The sequence below is a fragment of the Dipodomys spectabilis genome, unplaced genomic scaffold (assembly GCF_019054845.1).
Source record: "Dipodomys spectabilis isolate Male_0828 unplaced genomic scaffold, ASM1905484v1 ptg000042l, whole genome shotgun sequence".
NCBI lineage: Eukaryota > Metazoa > Chordata > Mammalia > Rodentia > Heteromyidae > Dipodomys > Dipodomys spectabilis.
The window spans coordinates 16169486-16187809 of record NW_024870719.1 but is presented as its reverse complement, the minus strand read 5'-3'; the positions used below and the strand labels follow the sequence as shown (position 1 = coordinate 16187809).

At 37.6% G+C, this 18324-nt stretch overlaps 1 protein-coding gene across 2 annotated transcripts in view; it reads right to left on the bottom strand.

Moving 5' to 3' along the window:
* The window catches only part of Frmd6 (FERM domain containing 6), an 80302-nt gene that overhangs the window by 13775 nt on the left and 48203 nt on the right, over positions 1 to 18324 (bottom strand). Inside the window, exons 4-9 of one of the 2 annotated variants that reach the window (XM_042677885.1) lie at positions 13611 to 13714; positions 12558 to 12634; positions 10298 to 10484; positions 6817 to 6972; positions 3227 to 3292; positions 2344 to 2412 (exon numbers count right to left, since the gene is read on the bottom strand). In XM_042677885.1, the coding sequence (XP_042533819.1) occupies positions 2344 to 2412; positions 3227 to 3292; positions 6817 to 6972; positions 10298 to 10484; positions 12558 to 12634; positions 13611 to 13714 (659 nt within the window). The remainder of the gene's footprint in view (positions 1 to 2343; positions 2413 to 3226; positions 3293 to 6816; positions 6973 to 10297; positions 10485 to 12557; positions 12635 to 13610; positions 13715 to 18324) is intronic. The other variant, XM_042677886.1, reaches the window with a different exon arrangement.

Below are 18324 nucleotides of genomic sequence, written 5' to 3'. Positions count from 1 at the left end.
ATGACTACATGGGCCAGCTAGGGATTATCTGTGGCCTCTCCATTTGGACAGGGTGTTTGTATAACAGAGAAGAGCCTACCATGAAAGTCCCTCAGATGCAAGCCCAGAACCCTAACAGCACACAGAAAGACACATTCTGCAAGAGATAAACAAGCTTATTTGTTAAACATTTGCTATACTGTGTCAAATACTGTGTGGGGCCCTGGAAAAATAGCAATGAATAAGACAGACAAAACCCCTACCACCCTCATGGAGTACATCCCAGTGGGAAAGATTGTAAATAAAACAAAAAGCAATTGTAGTTCATGATAAAGGCTGAGAAGGAAACAGCAATGACAGTGAAACAATGCAGGCTATTTGGGGCTTAAAAAATGGAAAACAACAGTTGAATAAAAAAAGGGAGCTGATAGTTGGGGCAACGAATGGGTAAGAGAAAGAATGTCATCAATGGGTGACGTAAAAAAGTCCACCCTTTTTTTTTTTAATTGTCAAAGTGATGTACAGAGGGGTTATAGTTACATAAGTAAGGTAATAAGTATATTTCTTGTCCAACTTGTTACCCCTCCCCTCAGTTTTCTCCTACTTTCTCTCCCTCCTCCCCGAGTTGTACAGATTATTTCCAACATATTGTCTTGTGTATATTGCTGTTGTGTTGGTTCCCCCTTGTCCTTTATCTCACCATTCTGTTGTTCCCCTTCCCTTCCCTAATTCAAATCAATGTATATACAATACCAGAGTACCAAAATCAAATACAGTGACAACAGAGGCTATACCATAATGGGAAGAACATACAAAAGAAACAAGAAATCACACAGTACAATAAAAACCTCATGTCCATGTCTTGGAGTTCATTTCACTTAATATCATCTTATACGGTCATATGTACATAGCTATTAAGCTAATCTGCTGATCTGCTAAGATTATCCTAGCTGTACACTAATTATTGCAAATAAGGGAAACCATGGGATCTATATTTCTTTGGGTCTGGCTTGCTTCACTCAATATGAGTGAAATCTTTCCATTTCCTTGCAAATGGATGCCACTCCTTCTGATAGATGCATAGAATTACCATATATATAGAGAGAGGTAAAGTCACATGCTCAAAACCACCAATCTAAGGTAGGAATGAGTTGGCTGAGAGAAGAATCATCTGGTAAATAGATGATTCCTTAGACTTTGTTCTAGCCCCAGTGAATCAAATTTCTTGGGGATGAGAATAAGATCCATAAATCTGTATTCTTTAACCAGCTCCATAGATAAGGCTGATGTCTGATACTCAGGAAGCACTGAGGCCAGCACCTAAAGAAACTCAGCTTCATACATGCAATCTATTACTTCTGGATTTGATCCACAAAAGAGGTGAGTGGGGCAATGATGTGCTCATTTTCCAACAGCTCAAATCCTTTCAGGTTGGCAGTGAGGAGGGAGCAGGTCAGGTACCACTTCACGTATAGAGAAAGTGAGGTCAGATGGAATGATGACTAAGAAATGAAGGTGATGTGAGGCCAGTACCAGGTCCTTTTGGAGTCAGCACCGTATTCTATGTGCCAGGCAGCCCTTAAATTATACAAGCCCTTTGCCTACAGGGTAGGAAGGAGTACATGCTTATAATCCCATATCCTCCCCTTTCTTTGTGTACTTTTCCCAGTTATTTCCTATCATAGCAGTACTGTGGATTTCAGTGACCACTAGCTGTACACCACAATACTAATTCTTTGAACTCTACCAAAAAAATGGATATATACTTGACCAAATAGAGAAACAGCTGGGGGAAAAAAACCAAGAATTTGCTCTAAAAGTGTATCAGTCTCAATATTCTAAAAATAAAAGTATTTTTCCTGTTACTTATTGTAGATTTTTTTATAATGATGAGTTTTATATAGTCTGATATTAATAGGAACAACTTTTTATATCATTCTTCATTCTTTGCTCAAAAGAAATAACTTCCAAATGAACCAGACAACCTCCATAGTAAGAGCAATTTACCCTGTGATTACGGCTCTCTATTTTCCCATCCTTCTGCGACAGGATTTTTTTAAAATGGTAATTCTACTTGATGAACTCAACTTATACTTTTCCCATTACATTTCTTCTGCCACCACCAGCATAATTAAGGGTAGCGTGGCAAGGAACAGATGTGCAAATTAAAATTAGTACATTCTCTTGCTATAAGATTAAGTATACTATGGATAAGAACTGAAGAAATTGCCTTCAGCTTTAGTTATTTAAAAGAGTGACAACTATTGTGTATGACACAGTATTTAAAAAAAAAATAAATAAACATCTCAGTAGATATTTACAAAAATATCCTGTGGGACTTTTAATGAGTTATTTTAAACTTACCACAAACACCAACTTTCCAACATTCGTCCAGGGGAAATCATAAAGTAGTTGTTTCTCTTCATCTAGATTCTGTGGAATGAATTAAAAAATACAGATAGAGTTAACAGGAAAAATGATACTTTAAACTAGCTCTGACTTCTCTCTGAGAAAACCAAAATTCAGCAATTAAAATCTGAAAGAGCTCCTCAACTCTCTTTGGAGAAGTGCAGATAGTAATTAAAAGCCTAGTGAAAAATTCTTTAGCTTTTGGTTCCTGTGTGAACACATTAACTGGCCTTTTTAAGGCAAGCTTTTCCCTTCTGGCCTATCCTTAAATTTAAATAAAAAGTCGAAAAGATTCAGATATTCATGAGGTGTGATGAGGGACTCAGACTTTTATAATTAGTATTTTGCCTACGACAAAGATAATACACGCTTATATATTTATATATCTTACAGAAAGATACCCTCTGTCCTGGTAGATGGCTGCAGGATAACCACATCCCACCTGCGAACCTGACAGTTATGGTTTATTCAGGGACAAGTTTTATCAGAAATGTACAGCGGAAATTAAAACATCTGGTAAGACTCCATATTAAAATGACAATTTTCTTTCCAGAGTTACTAAAGTTATCCAGGGGATAAAAGACATATGGATGATCAATGATACCAAAGAAATATGGTTGGATATTAATGATCTGTTAGTGATAAACCTGGGCTAATCATTGCTTACTGTTGGACTAGTCTGAGAAACTCCATTCATCCTACAACATCCACATCTTCACTAGATAGGCAGGAAACAGTAATGGGAAATGGACTATTGAGATTGTGCTAGCCCATAGGGGCTCACTCTAAGGGCAAAACACAGTTGACTCCATTTGACACTTATTTCTCATTTACCAACCTGGAAAATCTGTATTCCTCGCATGGTCAATCCAAGAGTCAGTGAAGCTTCAATTTCTCTTTTATCCTGTGAGAATAAAATTTTATGAAGAAACATTTTCTTCTATAATGAAAAATTCAGTACCAAAGAAATAGAAAAATTTCCAAAATAGAAAGTTTTTGACTTAAATAAATTTGCTCATCTTTCTATAACCTTTGTTTCCTACAAGATTTAAGAAAATCTTGAGCACATATTACAAGTCAATAAAGATAAATGCTGCATTTTTAACTCTTAGATTTCAAAGTTTTAAGTGTTTTCACCATATTATTTATACTCATGTCTGACAATATTGTAAATACTTAGGTTCCTGAAAACTCCAATAGACAAAAATATTTTTGCTGGGTTTTTTTGTTGTTTACCTTCTACTTTATGCTTAAGTCTTTCATTAGATGTTAGAATCCTAAGTCTCATATGTCATAGTTATAGTCTGAGATGGATCAAACTTAAATTTGGGCAAATGTCCTAGCTCCTTGAGCCTGAAGCCAATACTACAGACAAGTGTATTGTGAAAATTTTGCCTCTCAAAAAGCAAACAGTGCCCCCAAACAAGTAAAAATTTATGGAAATCCCTTCTCGCAAGCCAAGGAGAATGCAGTGTGCTTAAATTAACTGATAAATGGAAATGTTCTATATGTTGCAAGGTTATGTATCTTTAGTGGAAATTGAGTGGCAAACTGAAGAAAATGAATCAAGTATTCATACCACAGTACTAATGTCTGCATCCTGAGCATTTGTAGTTTTTTTTTTTTCCTCAATGATGGTCTCCTTGACACAATATGCCCACAGATAACAAAAGTCTTCTTATTTTCAAAGTTCAAACTATGTGTAGTGGTGCACATCTGTATTCCCTGGGAAGCAGGAGTAGGAGTACTGTGGTCTAAGGCTATCCCTGGGAAGAAATGTAAGACCCTATCAAAAAAATAATTGAAAGCAAAAAAAGGGTTGGAGGCTCAAGTGCGAGACTACCTACCTAGTAAATACTCTATTCAAATCATAGTTTGTTCAGTTCAAACCTCAGTATTATTTTTTAAAGTTTAATTGTTCCTTGCCAACCTGATAAACCATTCTATTAGCGAAACAATAAAGTATGGTTTACTAACTCTCAACAAGCATAAGGGAAAAACTGTACAATTGAAAATGTACTCAAGGCTGGTGTTAGTGGCTCACACCTATTATACTAGCTATTTGGGAGGAAGAGATTAGTTTGAGGTCAGCCCAGGGCAAAAAGTTAGTCAGCACCCAACCACCCCATCTCAGTGAATAGCTACAAGTTGTAGCATGCCCTTGGGTCATCTCAGTTAGGCAGGAAGCTGAGACTGCAGTTCCAGATCAGTCCAGGCGAACAGTTCACAAGATCCCATCTCAATACAAAAGAAGGTGTGGTAGCATGCAACTGATATCCCATTGTGGTGGGTAGCCTAAAATTAGGAGGATCACAGTCCTGGCTAGCTCAAGAAAAAAAAGTGAGGTCACTATCAGAGCAAAAGTAATCCGAGCCAAAAGGGGGCTTGGGGCATCACTTAAGTGGTAGAGTACTTGCCTAGTAAGGATAAAGCCCCAAATTCAAGCCCTAGTATTAGTGCTTAAAAAATGCACTCAAATTTGACCATAACTTTTAAGTGCTCATTTATAATAAGAATTTCTAAAGTATGAAGTTCAAATTGGAAGATAAAGTTACTTAATAACTAAAATATTTTCATTATGTATGTGGGTCTTCATTAGGCTTAATGTCAGTTTTTTCATGGACATGGAAAAAAATATTTTTAGAAAACGTATCCTTGCCTGGCATAAAGAAAAGACAGCCTATTTTTCATGATTTGGACAGTGGTTTTTCACAACAAAATGAAATGTCTTTTTATGTTGAGAAAGGCGCATATAGTACAATGTGTAAGAGGAGAAAGCAATCCAACCATCTAAATGTTGGCCAACTGTCCTTCTCAGGGCAGAACTGATTGCTTTCTGAAATAAGACCATGTTCAGAAAAATCCTGGTTGTACAGGTATGAGGTGGCAAATGAGCATAAAACAATTGTTTCAGAATGTTTCTCGTCTTCTCTAACTTTTCTCCACTCCAACCAGCAACCCTTAAATGAAGCACATTTAATGGCTGTCACTTAAATTCTGCAAAGAAATGACAGCTTAACATCAAGTAACAATGTCTATTCACCTACTTCAGTTATACTTTAACTATCTTATTTTAAGCAGACAAGAAAGCCATTTTCTATGTAACATGGAAGAACCACACAGGAAGCAGATTTGGAAAATTACATGTTTTACAAAACAGATAAATTAGGTATATCTACTTTAGTAGAAGATTCTTTATTTTTGGTACTAGTCCTAGGGCTTGAACTCAGGGCCTGAGCACTGCCTATGAAGCTTTTTTGCTCATAGACAGTACTCTACTGCATGAGCCACAGTTCTACTCTGGCTGTTTAGTGCTCAACTAGAGATAAGAATCTCATGGACTTTCCTACCTAGACTGACATCAAACCATGATCCTCATAACTCAGCCTCCTGAGTAGCTAGGATTACAAGCATGAGGATTTTATTTTGTTAGTAGTATTCATTAAATAAATAGCACGCTTCCTCAGCAAATAAGGCAGAAAACAATTAATATATTTTGTTCACTCACTAATGTGCTAGGCATTCCTGTTACTTCAGATTCATTACCTCACAGGTCTATTATAGTATTTTTATAGTATTCCTTCTTTATAACAGACACAGTCCAAAATTTTGTGGTCTAGATCCCAATTAGTATCAAGAGAGATAGTTTCCAACTAGTATCTGATATACCATTCACACTTCTGCCATAGGTTGAATCCTGGCTTTGTCACTTAGTTTTTAGACTTAGTGAGTAATTTAACTCTGGCCCTAGGCCTTATCCCTTAGCTCTATAGCTCAAGGTAAGTGCTCTACTACTTGAGCCACAGCACTGCTTCTGGTTTTCTAGTGGTTTATTGAGAGATAAGAGTGTGCCCTGACTTTTCCTGCCCGGACTGGCTTTGAACCATGATCCTCAGATCTCAGCCTCCTGAGTAGCTAGGATTATAGGCGTGAGCTACCAACACCCAGCTTGCATTTCCTTTCTTACAGAGTTACGAGGAAGTTTAAAAAGACAAATATAAAATATGAATAAGCACAGTACTCCATAAACATTAGTTGTTGTGTGATGTTCTTAAAATTAATGAACACAATACAAGCGTGGGTTCAGTTAGAAGGCCATTACACAGTATTGAGAAAACTAGTTGCAAATGTTGCTCCTCAAAGCAGAAAAGCCAATATGGATAGGATAAATCAAACCATTCTATAATTACAGAAAAGCCAGATTTACAATGAACAGCCATTTGTTACCTCACTATTAGAAATATAAAAAAAAACACTCCCCCGTGCTTCTAAGCTAGAAGAAAAGCACCATCGCTTCTCAGACTGCTGTGATAACCCAGGACAGTTCAACCAAACTCTTTTAAAAGGAAAGTACAATTTTCAAGAGAGTTCATGAAATCTTGTTCAGGGTGGTGCCTCTCTGAAGCCCTGCATTTGGTGCATTTATACCTTGTACAGTCTGTAGTAATGAACGGCAACATCATCCAGTCGGACGGCCTCTTTGATGTATTTCAGATGCGCCTCAGAAGCAGTCAGGGCAAACTGATCTTTGTGCATGTTTGGAATGTGCTTCAGGATGTACTCCTTCCCCCTCTTGGAAAGAACCTGTTGGGATATGAGGGAAGTGCAATGCAACATTTGTTGGAGGGATGTAATAACTCACTCCCAAATGATGAAATGGTGAGCATCTAAAATAGCGCAGGTAAACGGGCCAATTTCCTTTAAAATTTCCCACTTTTATCTGTTTTCCCTATCCATTAAATTACTAATACTAGAAGATACAAACTCCACTTGGCAGTAATGCTGCATAGCTAAGCAGGAAAATAAGAAAGGGGTAAAATAGGTTCTCTTGGCATTACAGTCACCAAGAAAAAAAATCCCTACCAACTTGTGTAATACTGTAATACATCATAGTTTATACTGGTGAAATGTCTGGTACTATGAAAAACATCAACTGTCAGCACATCTGCTGGTTCTGGATCCTACTTAGCTCTTCTAAAATTACAGCCACAGAATAGGAGATTCTCAATGTTCATCCAAAGAAGGCAAGGGACTGGGGAGAATTCTCCAAAACTCTGTATAAGAGGCAATGAATACTCTATTTGAATACTTACAAAAAAAACTGCATTCAAATAGTCACTGTGATTTGCTGTCGTTTAGATTTTCATTAGTCTGAGCTTTCAGATGTCAAAAAATATATAGTATCTTACAGCTGCAGGCTAAGAGAAAGGTGCTGATTATCAAAGTCTTAGCTGATTACATAGGGTTATAAAAAGTGAAAAGAGGGCTGGAAAGGTGGCTCAGTGGTAGAGCACTTGCCTTGCATGCCTGAGGCCCTGGGTTAGATTCCTCAGCACCACATAAGCAAAAAGAAAAAAGCCGGAAGTGGCGCTGTGGCTCAAGTGGTAGAGCGCTAGCCTTGAGCTGAAGAGCTGAAGGACAGCGCCCAGGCCTAGAGTTTAGGCCTTATGACCGGTCGGACCGCCCCCGCCCCCCCCCCCCCCCAAAAAAAGTGAAAAGAACGATGCAATGTAGAAAAAAGAAGTAGTGCCTAATATTATCAGGAAAAAAATTAACGACATTTCAGCTTAAAATGGTTTTATTTATGCTAACATTTTCTTCCTTCTTATTGAAGGAATATAGTAGATTACTGGGCATTTATCAAGTTTTGCTGAGAACTCAAGCTATTGGTTTTCCTCCTAGATTCTTCTTCATGGAGATGACTTAAAACACTGTACATCACCCTTATTTCCAAGTCAAAAACACACAGAAGCAACTATGGGTACAGTGGATGATTTGGCTGATCTCAAGGACGTGGGGAGGAAACTGGTGCCCCTGTATGCTGGATGCCATGGCACACACTATTCACGAAGCTCTGATTCAAAGGGCCATGATTCAGTATCTGATGACAACCACAGGATACAATGCACACTATAGACAATAAAGGCTGACACACACTGTGCTTTTCCTTTAGCATCTTGTGTATTGGGAGTCAATCAAAAACATATTGGCCACTTCACTGTGAATTAAAATTAGAAACTGAAGAGATCATGGTCATACCTGACCCTAAGAACATATAAATACTGAACTAACTGGGGACAAGAGATAAATAATTTGAAAATGGATGTATAACACTTATGTGCAGAAACTTTGAGTCTCTGATCTGGACCCCCCAATTAGAATGAATGTCTAGACTGAATTACTGGTTAAAAAATAAGTCAGCCAGGTAAAACGGAGTAGGGATTCAAGGGCTAAAGGAACTGTAGGAAGGAAGAAAGGCCCAGATGTGTGAAACACCACAGACAGTATGGAGACAGCAATTGTGACAGAGATCAAAGTGCAGCACAGGTAGAGAGAAAGCTGGCAAGGGCTACATAATGGAGTTTCTAAGTCATGCTCGGAAGCTGAACTATAGACAACAGGGAAACCCCTCAGGAACAATGTCATTTCAACAAGCTATGGAGGTAACACTCAAACAGGGTCCAGTCCAGAAAACACTAGAAACTACAATAGGAAACAGTAGGAACAATGAGGAAAGTCAACAGCAATAGGTATAAGAGGACATTATTTCTTTTTTTTGTCGGTCGTGGTGCTTGAACTCTGGGCCTGGGCACTGTCCATGAGCTCTCAGCTCAAGGCAAGCACTTGAGCCACAGCGCCACCTCCAGTTTTCTGGTGATTAATTGGCGATAAGAGTATCATGGATTTTCCTGCCAGGCGGGCTTTGAACTGTGATCCTCAGATTTCAGCCTCCTGAATAACTAGGATTACAGGCATGTGCCACTGGTACCTGGATAGAAGTACATTATTTCTTAAGCAGGGTGATTGGTTATCAAGTATTTATGGCTGAAGATGTTACAGTTGACTGATGGAACAGGAAGAGAACATGGAGCATTCCATATGACTCCAGTTTCTATGCAGCTGTCCCTAGCCCAAACTGGGGATACAGAGTAGGATCAATTCTGCAGAAGTGAGTGAAAAGACAACAAATCTTACTTAGGGCATCTGAAGTTTGAGGTACCTGCAGGTAAACAGCTACACAGAAGCAAGTGAGAGATCTGGGAGTTACCTGTAAGAAGGGGATTGTTGAAAGCATTAATTTGGATGACCTTTTTTTCAGATGTGAATGGTTAAATGTCAAGGGCAGCAGTGAAAGATGTTTACTGGATTTGGCAATGTGAAGGTCACTGGGAACCTTAAAAGTCCGCACCTGAGTGGACTGTAGGGAAAGAAGGCAGGGGGAAGTGCTGAGGAATATATGTGGGCAGGAAGAAGCTAGAAAATCTCTGCTTTCCAAAGAAGGAAGTCAAGTGCGGTTGCTCGTTTCTCCAGGATATGTGGGGGAGACCATGTTCTATGTGTTCCAACTGAAAGATAATGACCTTGAGGAAAAACTAATAACACAAGCGAGAGAAGAAACAGCAGAGGCCTGGAGGAGGGATGGGACCAGAAACAGCCAGAGGCATAGAAAGAGTTGATGTGGAATAAGCTACATTTTCTTGCAGAAGTAAGGGGGACACTGGAGGTCAGAGGAGTTGTTGATTTAGATTCATTTTCTCAGCCCAGGAAAGCAGTGAGTGATCTCATCTAAGGAGCAAGGTTTTTCTGCTCAGAGAAAGAAAACACTGCTCCATTAGAAGTGGAGAAGACTATCTAGCCATATGTGTGTCAAAGGAGACTGGCAAATTCAAGTTCCACTGTGTGGAGGGTGGACAGCAATCCTCTTCTTCATTGGCTGTGGGCAGACTGAGAGACAAGACATAGTGTACCCCTTGGTCTCAAGCATTACATTTATATTTGGACAGCATCGTGAGTAGTTTTCCTGGCTCCCAAACACATGGTTGCCCATCTCTTGAAGGAACATGAAAAGCAGCACAAGAGCTAGAAATATACCAGAGAAAATGCTGGTGAGAATCTGTGAACTGCCTACCCAAGAGGGGAAGTAAGCTTCAGGCTCAAAGTATTTTCCATAGTGCTTATTCCTTTTGAAGTTCCCAAGATCAGCCTGCAGGGCAAAGGCTGCCAGCAGGAAGTAGGCCTCCTCTCGCAGCACACACTGAGAATGAAGGACTTGTTTTCTCAGGTGCCAGTAATAATAGTATCTTGCTGTTCTGTCACTAGGAAAATGAAAGAAAACAGCAGTCACATTTTAGTGGAACAATGCAATGGCATGTAAACAGAACCCAAATCCTGTTCTACATCTGCTGACAGCAGCCCCATTTCTGCCTCTTCACAAACAAAAAGGGGGAGGTCCTAGCTAGGACCTGATTGCTCCCTCAAGAGGTCTCAGGGGTCACAATTCCTTTTCAGATACCCAGACAGCAAAAATAACATTTCCTAATGCCTTACAGCATTTGATTTGCCCAGAGAAAGAGAAAAGGTCTCAAAAATCCCACTCCAATATGGTAAATAAATTGCACAACACAGAGTTTTGACGAGTGTTTCTGAATTTCTTGTATAATGATGCCACACTTTCAATGCAAACAAGAACACATCTAGGAACAATCTTGGTCTTAAAATTCTTTTTAGTTTTATTTCTTAGCTGAGCACATTATAATATAAATATTAAATGCCCCTTAGAAAATATCTGTTTATATGTCTTTTAAGAAAAGTTTGGTTAACCATAGTGCTTTTAGTATCTGTGTTTCTCTATGAATGAGTGAATTATAAGCTTTCCTTACATCTTTTTCTGAACTGGGTGTTAATTTATAGGACTGACTGTTTTCAGAGGCACATGCATGATGATCACACCCTCCCACCAAAGGAAATACTTGTAGTGAACCCCACTGAGAATTCTTTGCAGTCCATTGAGGTCAGAAATAAATATAGTCTCCATTAAATAAGTTGAGTAAGATGGGATGATAAAACAAAGAACAACAACAAAAACAAACCCGAGTCAAAAATGTTCATGGGCAAGCAGGATATTTACAATCACTGCAAAAAAAAAAGTGTTTTAATGAGCTTGTTTGCCTCCTCATTATTTTAGATTGACTATTTCCCTGAGATTGAGAACTCAATAGTACATGATAAAAGAAGCATATGTGTTTACATTAACCAAGACCTGTTTAAATATGACAGGTTTAAAATTAAAAGCATTTATGTAATTCTTTTCCCATGGGATATAATACTTTTCAGACTGCGTGTTGTTCCAATGCTAACCATATACTGCTTGTGTATGGTGTATGATTCATCCCTGGGGGGATAAAGCAGCATAGGGATGAATTAAACATTCATTAGTACCCTAGGGTTAATGAGGGGTTAATGTATTTTCCTTCTTTGCAGGGCATCCATCCTTACCAGGTAAACTGTCTGAAAATTTTATATAAACAAAATGACTAATGATCTTTCTTAGTTCTTAAAAAAATCTTCATATATTAATTGTTTTGCCTTTAGTTTGCATCTGGCAATGATATAAAGTATCAAGTGCTAACTTTTCATGTAATTCACTAGCCAATTTTATCTTGATCACTTTCACAGAATTTCTCAGTTTGAAAATAAAGTGAATTATAGAGTTCATAGTTGTGTTTTCTTGTCAGCCAAGAAAGTTATCTCTGAAAATAGTTCCAGCATGAATCCTCCAATACTAAAGATTAACTGAACTTTTAAAATGGTGAAATCTGAATTTGCATCATGAGTATGGAATTGTTCATGAGTTCATCTCAAGAAAAAAGAATCAATTTAATGCCCAGGTCAAACTGTACCTAAGGTTGTCAAAGCATAGTTTCAGTGGATTTACTCTTAGTTTTAATGTTATTAGTAGGAATAGAAACTAGACCCAAAATGTAAAAGGAAAACCAGGTAATATAAACGCATATGCTTCAGAGGTAATACAAACTGCCCCTCCCCTACTCCCCAGCCCTGGAAGAGTAAAAATCCTTTAATCTCTCTTCACAGTAGTGCTAGTTCCTTCCTGGGGATGGATGTGCTATTGAAAATGTGAGCCAGTGATGATATTAGCATTTTCAGTCATAATTTACCATGATTTTTGCCAAGCAAAACTCTGTTTTTCAAGATTGAGGATAACACATATGTGAGTAAGCAAAAAAGTTCAGAAGGAAAAACCTGAAGTTTTTATGAAGTTTATAGTCTAATAGGTGGAGGCAAACAATAAACACAAATGACTTTTTTGGTATATATGTTAGAAGTGCTGTGGAGAAACAAATATTCAGAATTTTTCTTTGTCCTCATACCTGATCAATCTGCCATTTTCCACATAGTACTGCACACGGAAGTGTATAATCATGGGAGGCCCAAATTGGTCAATACCCTAAAAAAAGACACATGCCAAAAAACAAGCTGTGTTCAGTTACTTCAAAAATGGGTTTCAAAAGAACCACAATATCATTATTTGCAAGGCTCTTCTTAAATGCTGACAAGTTTAATCTATTTGTAATGAGAGGGGCTTATAATAGATGTGTACATTTGTCCCATGTGGAAACCAGGGTCATGTAAAACCAGGAAGTTAAACAGCAATATGGGGCACCATACCCCTAAATTTCATTCACAGTAATGCCAATGGCAACATAAGGGAAGATAAAAATAAATGCCATGGAAATTTCTAGCTGAGACCCAGCTCCTGGCTCAGCCCTGTCCCCTGTGGTGACCATTTGCTTCTTATTACAAATGTTCTCTTGTTCTCTTGACATTCCACATACCAAATTCTAACATGCTGTTTGTTTATTTGACATTCATGTTCCTTTCCCTGTAGCTTGCTATGAAGTAGCTTTCCAGTTTATCACAAGAATTTTTAACTACAAATTGGAGGATCTGAGATGAAGACACGTGATATCATTCCTGATTTACCAGAGTAATCCTGGAAACCCTATGTAAATTCTTGATAAATATCTACTACATAAATGGACTTGATGTTTGCTAAATAAAATAATAAAAGATCAAATGCAAGTATAGTAAAAGCAGATTAAAACATTACTAAAAATCTTCTAGAATTTTTGACAACATAGCCATGAGGGACAAGCAAATTATTTTTCCATGCATTCACTTCAAAGCATTACCCCAAGACTACTAAAAATGTTATTATCAAGTTACTGAATAGACACCAAGACTATCATTATATGTTATTAGCTATTCATACTTGATTAATCTGATATTTTAGAAATTATAATTCATTTCCCTTTTTTCTTTCTCTGCTGGGTAAGTACTGCTTATTTTTTGTAATATATATATAACAGCTAAAATAATCTTTCGAAAAATCAAAATAATTTTGCTCATAAATGTAATCTCACCCAAGTGACTTCGTATTGTCGTACCTTGCTGGCCTCTTTCTTCCATTCCTTTGGACAATACTTATAAAGCTTTTGTGACAGCTCCATATACACATGTTCATTATCTGCACATCAAAAAAGGAAACAGCATAAGCTAAAGAAGGAATAGATTTTTTTTTTAAGAAAAAATTTCAAAGAAACAACTTTTAAAAAATAAACCCTCAAGATCTATGAAAGTAGCCTGATTTTTGTATACAACCAAGAAAAGTCAGCAACATACTAAAATATTTTTTTAAAAAGGTCGTGTGGGCTACACATTAATGAGATTAAAAATTATTTTCTTTCTACAATACAGAATTCAGTACTACTAAAATGTGCAATGCCTAGAAGAAATGCTAGTTCCCAAGAAAGGTTAGTTCCCAACTCTTGCCTTTTTCTTAGTTTCTAGGGTCACAATAACTAAAGAGACTATCTTAACCTATGGATGGCCACTCAGTTTAACAAAAAATACGCTAGCTCACAGAAAACTGTTCTCAAAGATGTAAAATAGTGACATGAAAAAAACACCACCTTAATTACTACATATAAATTAGGGAAAATTGATAGCAGCCCATGAAGAGCCTGACCTCACTTTGTGAACAGTCTTTAAAAATATCTGTTCCTGGTGTTCCCCTTCATCAAAACACAGCTGCCACAGTAATAAACACTAGGAGCATTGCCTTTGGGACTGATCTTGTGGAAGAGAAGAATCTTGTGGAAAACAAACATCAATGCCAAAATGTTCCTTCAAGGGGGTGATGTCCATAAAGTGTAACAGAAATCAAGACTACTCAAACCTACGTAAAAGTGATCTAAATATCTGAAAACAAGCTAGTAAAACTACCAATTTTTTCATTTTTCCTGAAGAGAATCTCTTAAGAGACATATACATTTCCTAAAAGAAACAAACAATTAGCACCCCAGTTTTAGAGGGTTTTTTGTTTTGTGCTATTCCTGGGGCTTGAACTCAGGACCTGGGTACTGTCCCTGAGCTTTTTTTTTTTTGCTCACGGCTACGGCTTTACCACTTGAGCCACAGGCTTTGGGCTTTCTTGTGATTAATTTGGAGATAAGCGTTTCACAGACATTTCTGCTCAGGCTGGCTTCAAACCATGATTCTTAGATCTCAGTCTCCTAAGTATAGCTAGGATTACAGGAGTACGCCACTATTTCCTGGCTGGACAGTTTTAAATAAAAATTGACCAAAAAAAAAAAAAAAAAAAAAAAAAAAAACCAACCCAAAGGTGTTTTTCTCTAACCATAGCGAAGGTAGTATACTCCTGGGATGCTTTGCAGACAAATATCCATGCTGAAGTGGAAGTGCAACTCCGACTACACCAGAAATAGACAAGCCTGACTGTATTGCTGATTCCTGGTAAACACTGGGACTTGACCAGAAATATGTCAGAATGGGATATCAAGAATAAAGCTATTTTTTAGCTATAAATAGAATATTTTGTCATGAGATTTGAATAAAAGGAATAAGAAGTCCCAGAGGCAAGAAAAAAGATGTGACTTAAATCCACTCTCAGGTTAGTTAACACTATCTCCCATCTCTCATTTTTACTGATTAAACACAAAATGGACAAGACCAGACAACCTTCCAGTTGAATCTGATGTGTGTTTGTGTTCCTATCTAAAGCAGCAGCACAATGAACAGAAGTGATACTGCTCACCAGAATAGTGTGCACGCATGTGTGCACACACACAATACACACACACACACACACACACACACATATTCACTATATCACTACCACTAGATGATTTGATAAGTTTCTAGCTTGAAAATTCTGGAGCTTCCAGATAGCTATGTTTCTGGATAATGGTGTACCCTGAGGGAGAGGAAGTACCTTGTGCTTCTCCCCTGCCACTACACTCCAGGCTTGTTTCAATTGTATCCACTGTAATATCCTTTATAAGAAACTAACTGATAAAGGACTGGACAAATAAGCCATGCTTCTCACGGTTGAAGAAAGAAGTTAGAAATAATAGAAAAATGAAGGGCTACAATGAATCTCACAGAATTAGGTTAGAATTGAAAAAGTTAATTCAAATTAGTGCATATTAAAAATATGTGGAGAAATCTGTGACCAGAGTTAACATCACCAGTAAAGATTAATAGATACCATGTGTTTCCTGATACCACACACTGAGAAGGGCATAATATCATTTATCTGAATTCCTGCCCCCCAAAATGCATAACCTGAATTAATCATGGGGAAGCATCAAACAAAGCCAAATTAAAGGACATTATACAAAGTAACTGACTGTACTTTTCAAGTGTCAAGGTCATAAAAAACAAAGTGGGACTTAGGAGTGGTTCTGGAATAAAGTGGACTTGAGACATGACAACTGAATATAACTCATGGTCCTAGGTTTTCTTTGTCTATGATGACTATCATTTAGGACCAATGCCAAAGCCTAAGGGCCATTTAGTATAATATCAGGGCGAATTTCATGACTATATTATTTACACTATGGAAATATATGAGAATGATGTTCTTATTTTTAGAAAATTTACATTGAAGTTTGTAAGACAGGTAGATCATGGATGGAAAAAGCCAACTTTTTGGGGAATCTGAGTGAAAGGAGTGGGGGCAAGGGCGTGTCCCATCCCCTGGAGGAACCGTGATAGATAGGAAAACAACCAGACTGAATGTAGAAGTGAAAGCCAGCCTTTGAGATGCTCCTGAACTTATCTAGTTTGAACCATGCTCAGAGAAAGCAAAAACAAAAACCACTAAGACCTAAGAAAAGAATCAGCCAATCATCAAAATCCCCAGTAACCTCAAAAATGCCTGATCCTCATCTCTAGGACCAATACTGACTCCCAGTGCAGCAATGGTGCTATATTTCTCTGTCTAGACGCTTTCAATTTTTTTTGGGGGGGAGGGGGAAATCGGTTGTGGGGCTTGAACTCTGGGCTTGGGTGCTGTCCCTGCACTCTTCAGCTCAAGGTGAGCGCTCTACCGCTCGAGCCACAGCACCAGTTCTGGTTTTCTAGTGGTTTATTGGAGATAAGAGTCTCACAGACTTTCCTGCCCGGGCTGGCTTTGAACCATGATCCTCAGATCTCAGCCTCCTGAGTAACTAGGATTATAGGCGTGAGCCACCAGCGCCCGGCATTCATTTTTTCTTTAATAATATCCTAATAAAACTTTGTTTCTCCTATTCTCCTGCCTTTATAAATTCCTTTACCAATCCTTGTTTCCAAGTTTGTCTTGGTATATGGGAACTCTAGTATATTTGCAATATTTCTGTAAATCTGAAATTATTTTAAAACAAAAAGTTCAAAGACTGGGATGAAATTTAGATTTTGGTATTTAGATGGTATTAGAGAAGAGTGTTAGAATAGTTGTATTTTAAAATGTTAGTGTTTTAAGTACTGCAGAAATTATATCCTTTGTAACTATTCAATTAACAATGAGAATTTTAGATACCAATCTAAAGCTGTGAGAGAGGTTTTAGAGCATTACAATGATTTTATATATTATAGTGGTACATTATATGCTATTATACATTTGTCCAAACATATAGAAGCAAAAGTATAAACACCAGAAGTCAATCCAAATGCAAACTGTGGACTTTGAGTGATAATAATGTATGGATGTAGGTTCACTTGTGTACTGCTCTGGTGCAGGGTGTGCTGGTGTGGATATATGGAGTATGTGGGAACTATGCATACTTCCCGCTCAACTTTTCTAGGAATCCAAAATCACACTAAAAACTAAAGCTTATAAAAATATTCTCAAGTACACATGGATCCTGGAAGGCTGGTGGGGCAATGGCTTCTATCTGACTTGAGAAAAAACTGACAATGAGTGAGAGAGGACAAGTAGCATGTGCAAGGCCACACTGTCAGTTAGTGGTAGAACCAGAATTAGAACCAGATCATCTGATTCCTGTCCCAATGTTCTTTCAACATACTACAATCTCTTCTTTAAAGAGGACATCTTACAGACTCTTATTTTGAAATGTAAGAAAGCTATAAACTGGTTTTCTTGGACTGACTCGTTGAACAACAAAGATCAACAGTATGGGTATAGCTGTAATAAGACAAATTATCTTTGAATATAGAATAATAAAAGTTACTTAGACTCTATAAGTCATCTTATTTCTCCTAGGCCCTCCCTTGAAAGATGACTGAAGTCTGTACAAACACAATAATGGAGCTTAGCTTTTGTGTTTTTATTGCTCTGATTACCACAGGAAGAAACTGAAGAGCAAATGGGTGATTCATAGGTGTTCCCATGTTCCTTAGCCTCTTCTAAATGGGCAACTGAAAACAGTTCACATTTTGGAGAAAGGGTCTGGTTTATCAGTTGATAATGTATTATCCAAGTTGGTACACATAAACATTTGCTGGTACTGACCAGATATTCACCAGTTTCAGTAACATAAACCAATTCACATCCATGTGTGAAACATAATTAAACAGTTTACAAGTCTTCTTAATAAAAATAAAGATTTTTGGTATATATAAAACTATAGAAATTTCAAATATGATGTAAAAGGAGAAAGCTTATAACTCTCAGGTGAGTCCCGAGTGTCAATCGTGAAGGTATTATGCAAGGGTATGTGGAGTTTGCTAATTGCAAATTTCTTCTTAATAGCAAGAATATATGAATAGAGGATTATCAGTTCCACCATGCTCAAATTTTTTGTAATTTCCAAGTTACTGTAATTGATAATA